General features: G+C 34.1%; 1 protein-coding gene across 1 annotated transcript; it reads left to right on the top strand.

Moving 5' to 3' along the window:
- LOC144566164 (syntaxin-132-like) lies at positions 1-5,922 on the top strand. The gene is made up of 13 exons (XM_078316075.1): positions 1-331; positions 1,494-1,604; positions 2,014-2,070; positions 2,538-2,586; positions 2,973-3,061; positions 3,856-3,929; positions 4,033-4,075; positions 4,212-4,272; positions 4,380-4,405; positions 4,499-4,576; positions 4,733-4,813; positions 5,141-5,206; positions 5,521-5,922. Exons 1-13 carry the CDS (start codon positions 314-316, stop codon positions 5,719-5,721), a joined length of 954 nt encoding a protein of 317 aa, XP_078172201.1. The 5' UTR covers positions 1-313; the 3' UTR covers positions 5,722-5,922.
- The last annotated feature ends 338 nt before the right edge of the window (positions 5,923-6,260 follow it).

The following is a 6,260-nucleotide window of genomic DNA, read 5'->3' as shown; positions in this document are numbered from 1 at the left end:
TGCTCCCTCAAAATCTCTACCCTTCTCTCTCTCTCTCTCTCATGCTGAATTGAAATACGGCGGAAATACAAACAGAGTCTGTCACCCCGCACCAAACCGTGTCGTCTAGTAAAGCAGCAAGTAATACGATTCCTTTTTGAATCGAACCAGATCTCCTCTCCTCTCCTCCCCCCTCCTCCCCCCTCCTCCGTCGCCTCCTCTCCCGTACTGCCTCCCTCCTCTTCTTCGCAAAATCGCACCTGAACCAATTTGTCGACTCTTCGTAGCTACTAGCAGTCACTTGTTGATTCGGCGCTGATTGCTTTGTTCCAAGATGAACAATCTTTTGACAGTAAGTCGACTGTACACCACATTTCTGTACTTGTTATTTTATGTTATCTTGAGATTTGTTAATACGGAATTTGTAAGTTTGTGTCCTTCTTCTTCTTTACTTGCTCAACTTGGGAAAAATCTAGGTTTTGAACCGTAATAAGGGTACAATTGGTATGATTGGAAAAGGCAGATCCTTTGAACCACTATATTTTTTTTCACTAAAATTTATTTTAGTTGAAAACACTATCGATGCATGAAATCCAGTATTTTTCAAGTTTAAATTTTGAATTGGGAAGAATATACTTAAAATTTAATGACCTCAGGGTTTGTTTTATCCTATTCACATGCAATGGCTGCCCCGCACAGCTGAGATGCTGTATATGGATGCTATAGATACAATTATTGAATGTATAGGTTTGTTGCTTGTTTAATTTCTTGTAATATCCAATTTTCTAGAATCTAGATTTCCATGAATGAATTTTTGAAAATACACACTGACATAAAAATCAATTAAAATTTTGGAATGTGTACCCTTAGACTCAGGACTTGTATGCTTTTTCTAAAGGTGATATGTTTGTAAAAACAAAAAAAGGAACATAGAGCTATGCCCTTTACTAGCTTGTGGCCATTGATAGTATTCCTCACTTCTTCCGGGAGCAATTTCGTGTGCACCTCTGCAAAATGTCAAAGTGTGGTTCATGTTTTGGATAAAATCAAATTATCATTCATACCCTGCATAACCCTACAAAAGAGAACATTTAGAAGCCATGAGAAGTGTCCATTTCATTCTTTCCCCTTTACTCAACAAGAAAAACCCAAATGCCCTTCTTCACTGTTTTTTCTATACACGAAAGCAGGGCAATGGGGGTAACTTGGGGTATTTTATTATCTTTAAAATGAAGGTAGAGTATGTATGTGGTGACTCCATTTTTAAGTGAGACTTGTCCCTTTCCAGGTATACTTGAATTTTCAAATTTTGTCGGGGTATTCATAAAAATTCCATAGTTTTATGATCCTGTACACAATTTTTTTGTTAGAACATCCACCATGTTTAAGTGGGGTGGGGTATGCCTGTGATTTTTGAGATTTGTACTTGCATGTAATAAATGCATTAGGCTCGTGAAGTAATGAAAGAAATTTTGAAGGCTATAAAGGTTAATATTTGAAATTTATTTTCACAGGATTCCTTTGAGTTGCCTCGAGGCCAAAGCTCAAGAGATGATGGAGACATTGAAATGGGAAGGCAAGGCCCAAGTTCGGCTGAATTAGGACTTGAAGGTTTCTTTAAGCAGGTGATGCTAAAAAATAGTAACATTTGAGGGTTTCTTGGCAAATTACAGCCCGTATTATACTGCAATTTGAAATGGCACTTGTCAGATGATACCTGAAGTTGCAATGAAAAACCAAGTCTTAAAACTAAGCCTAAGCCAAGCAAAACAAAGTTAATTGCCATGACTTCTTTTTTGTTAAACCAATCTCAGGTCGCTTTCATTTAGACTCAAAAGCAATTCAATCAACTTCGTTCGATATTCAAATATCTAGCAAAGTTGATTGAAGCATGGGACAATTTGGGTCTTTTGAATATGATAAATAGCGCTAGATTTTCAAAACGAAAACTAAACTTCAGTAGTTCAATTATATTAGTACAGTGTAGTTTTGTGGATATTAATTATTGATAGCATTATTTCATTTCTGCCTCAGGTTCAAGAATTAGAAAAGCAGATTGAGAAACTGACTAAACTATTGAAGAAGCTTCAGGTGCCATATTCTTCTTTTCTCTTAATAAATAAGTATACTTAACATTGATTTCTCATTATTGGATCATCCATCCTACAAAGAGTTGTTAATTGATATGTTGACCTTAAGAAATAAATAGCATGTCGACCTTGGGCTAATTGCATTTTCCACTCAGCTTGTGTATTAAATATATATATGATCCTTCTGATATACCTCAGCAAGCTTATGTATCAAGTTTATTTTGGTAAATGGACAAATTTAGCTCAAGGGAATCAATACTTGGAATTTTGTAAAAGTACTAAACCGGACTGATTAGGTAAGAGTAGATGCAGGCTCTGGGCTTTTCACAGATTCCGGATTAAATGAAGGTCAAATTAGCCATAAAAGTCAAAGTTATGGTACCAAAATATAGAAGATTTGTACTGACCATATGGTACCGGTTCTTGACATGCTTGTTTTAAACTGAATTCCTGATAATATTCTTGTAGAGTGCAAATGAGGAGTCGAAGGCTGTCACCAAAGCATCAGCTATGAAAGGTGAGTTCACTGAACAAATTAACTTTTTAATCAGATTGGATCAAGGCTGAGGTGAGTCAAAATATTTAGGCTGAATCCAAGCTAAGTCTGATCTTAAAATCTCATTATGCCTATTCCATTGTATAATCAAATAATGATGTTAGTCTCATCTTGTGCTTACATGTGTAAAATTTAGGATCAAGTTTCATTTATACCACCTTTGATGATTTCATTAAGAGAACCAAAGTTTCCACTTTGTCCTTTCTCATATACTTGAAAGATGAGCCGGTCAAGGAGAAATAGTGTAATTTTGACACCTATTATATGTGGAGCATGATACCTAACGTTTGCAGATCAAACAGTCCCCTTCTATCTAAAATGATTATAACAGTGTACTTTTGTTGTAGCTATCAAGCAAAGGATGGAGAAGGATATAGATGAAGTGAGTAAAATTGCTAGGTTTGCAAAGGCTAAGATTGAAGAGCTGGATAAAGATGTAAGTGGCCTTTTGAATTTTGCATTAATTCTAACTTGGGCTTATTTTCCTCTAAATTAGTCATTTCACAATATGGATAAAGAAATTGAGGATTAAGATTTAAGTTGCATTTAGGAGTTCATGCTGGGCAAGATTGTAGAATTTAGGCCTCCGAATTACAAACGAGTTTCAGTATGATCATGAATGCAGAGCAACAAAGTACCCTTTTAATTATTGGATTAATTAAAATTGGACTAATCATAACAACAACAACAACAACAACCACCACCACCAAGTCTTTAGTCCCAAACAAGTTGGGGTAGGCTAGAAATGAAACCCAATCATAATCATAAATATTAATCATAGAGTAAGATTTATTATATTTTAATTACATTGATCTTGTTAATTATATTTTGTTACATAAGTTAATCAGCACAGTTACATTAATCTATATTAATTATGTTGATTATAATTATATTAATATAATAATATTAATTACATTGACCTTGAATTTAAATGTTTTATTATCATAATTATGATTATCTTTAATTAATATGGGCAACTGTTAAGGAGGCTTAAGGAGAGGAGCCCTTGTCATGCTTGCATAAGTTTGATATATTTGCAAAGATCATTTGTTTGGACTTTGAACCCAAATCTCATAGAAACTAGAAATTTGGTATTAGGCAATCTGTATTCTTTTTAATTTCAAGTCTTCTGAGCATTTCAATGAGAAATATTTTCTTCATTGTTCTCTTCATTAGGCCATTGAACTCTCTAATTTTGTCTTTTCTCGTGATGTGATGTGATGAAAACAGAACTTAGCAAATAGACAGAAGCCGGGGTGTGGGAAGGGCTCAGGTGTTGACCGCTCGAGAACTGCCACTACAATGTAATTATTTCGTTTCTATTTCTCCAATTTTTTTTTTTCCTGGTATGTTTACCTCTAATTATTTTATTTGTTTTCAAGCTGAGCTTTTAAATGTATTTTGCAGAGCATTGAAAAAGAAACTTAAAGAGCGAATGGATGATTTTCAGGTAAGTTCATTTTCAATTTATTTTTGTTTAGTGCACGAAATAAGTTCATTCGTGTCATGACAGCTTTCTTTGATATGTTCTCTCTTAATTATTCTTCCTTCTTTCTTCGCTAAGTACATTAAAAATTGTAATGCAGGCTTTAAGAGAAACTATTCAGCAAGAGTATAGAGAAGTTGTTGAAAGAAGAGTTTTCACAGGTTAGAGAATTAGTTGTCTGAAAAATTTCCTCTTTTTTCAATATCTACATTTTGTAAACCTAACTTTGTGCCTCTATTTGTCCATTTTTTATCCTTCTATTCTCTAGTGACCGGCAACCGTGCTGATGAAGAGGTAGATCTTTATTCTGCAAAGAATTTTTGACATGTCAATATCTCTCTCATAACTAGAGAAAATAAAACTAAAAATCTTTCTGATTTAATGCAGACAGTTGATCGATTGATTGAGACGGGACAAAGTGAGCAAATTTTCAAAGAAGCTATTCAAGAACAGGGACGTGGACAGGTTGGTTAACTTATTCAACCCCTAAACATAAAAAATACATAAAAGGGAGAAAAAAGGAAAAATGATTTCTCTTTTCTTTTTGTGATATAAGGTTCAAAGGCTTTCAGTATTTATGGGCACTAAAATTACTTGTGATTTTTGGTGTATGCAATGTAGGTGATGGAGACACTTGCTGAAATACAAGAGCGACATGACACTGTTAGAGAACTGGAGAGGAAACTTCTAGAACTTCAGCAGGTAATTAAACTTCTTACCTCATAATGGTTACTTTGTCCAATACATCATGGATTGACTAGATTCTTTCTTGGGATTTTGTCCATTTAAGCTCTAGCTAATTTGAAGAGCAATTCTCCTTGAATAGATAATGCAAGATCAACTAAGATTTTGTTCATGCCTCTATTTTTTTTTTTTTTTTTGCATTTCATAAACTATTATTGCCTTGTATACACAGATACAAAGTAAAATAATTTGATTACGAAGTTTTGGTAAAATTGGTTTGGATAAATTAGTGTTTTCTTGATTCCAAGTTTTTAAGATTAGTGTGACAATTTTTGCCTGATGTAGATATTCATGGATATGGCGGTACTAGTCGAAGCGCAAGGAGACATGCTGGATAATATTGAATCACATGTAAGATTCTCTTTAAGTAGCATCATTTATTGAACTTTCTTGATTTTTTTAACTTAAAATCTATTTTGCAAATCGCTCAACAAGCAGAAGTAAAATTTTGGGTGTGACTTGCCGATATGATCAAAATAAGTTTTGTGATTAGACGGGATTGGTGTTTATCATGCTTTTCAGGGGTACATTTTTTGGAAAATAAAAGATCTTGCAGGATGGTTGAATATTGCATGTACTAATTTGTAAACCAAAGCAGGAAAAAGTCGAATTTTGTTCATAGGTACAACACAGCTGATTCTCTGTTCACCTTTTCTTTTGTGTAGGTCTCTAGTGCTATAGATCACGTTCAATCTGGTACAGTTGCTCTCCAGAAGGCTAAAAAGCTACAAAAGAATTCTCGCAAGTGGATGTGCATCGCCATAATTATTCTCCTACTTATTGTCGTTGTCATAGTTGTTGCGGTGATTCAACCATGGAAGAGTAGTAGTAGTAACACCAGCAGTAGCAGCAAGGGCCGCCGCTAGAGATTTGACTTTTGTGGTGTAAAATTGGAAGAAAATTTCGGGTTGAGTTTGTCAGTTTTTATTGTGTCATTTTATTGTTCGTGGAGATTCAATGCTTATTCTGTTAATAAACTTGTGTGAGTCAGTTTGTTATTGGTGTTTTGGTTGTTAATTTACATGCAATTTTTACATCCATGTTAAATATTTTGTGATTTGAGGATATCACTTTCAATACTACCCCTTTTTTCATTTTAGTTTTTTTATTGTCTGCTATATTATTTCTGTATTTCTCTGTATTGCTTGATCATTCTAACTTATAATTTTTCTGTTCTTTTTCTTCTTCTTTTCCAATTTTCAGTGCCACATTTGAAGATGTAGTCTTATATGTCCTACATTTTTTTTTTCCTCCAAACGGCCTTCAATGCCATTTTTGTTATGATAAAGTCGCCGCAGCATTTCGTTGTGTTTGAATTTGTAGAATTTTGAGATTCAAAATAGGAGAAATTGATAGGGAGTTGATTCCTATCTACAAGTGGCTGTGTACCATGATGCGCATGATG

The sequence above is a fragment of the Carex rostrata genome, chromosome 15 (assembly GCF_964058835.1).
Source record: "Carex rostrata chromosome 15, lpCarRost1.2, whole genome shotgun sequence".
Taxonomy (NCBI): Eukaryota; Viridiplantae; Streptophyta; class Magnoliopsida; order Poales; family Cyperaceae; genus Carex; species Carex rostrata.
This window is presented reverse-complemented; position numbering and strand designations above follow the sequence as displayed.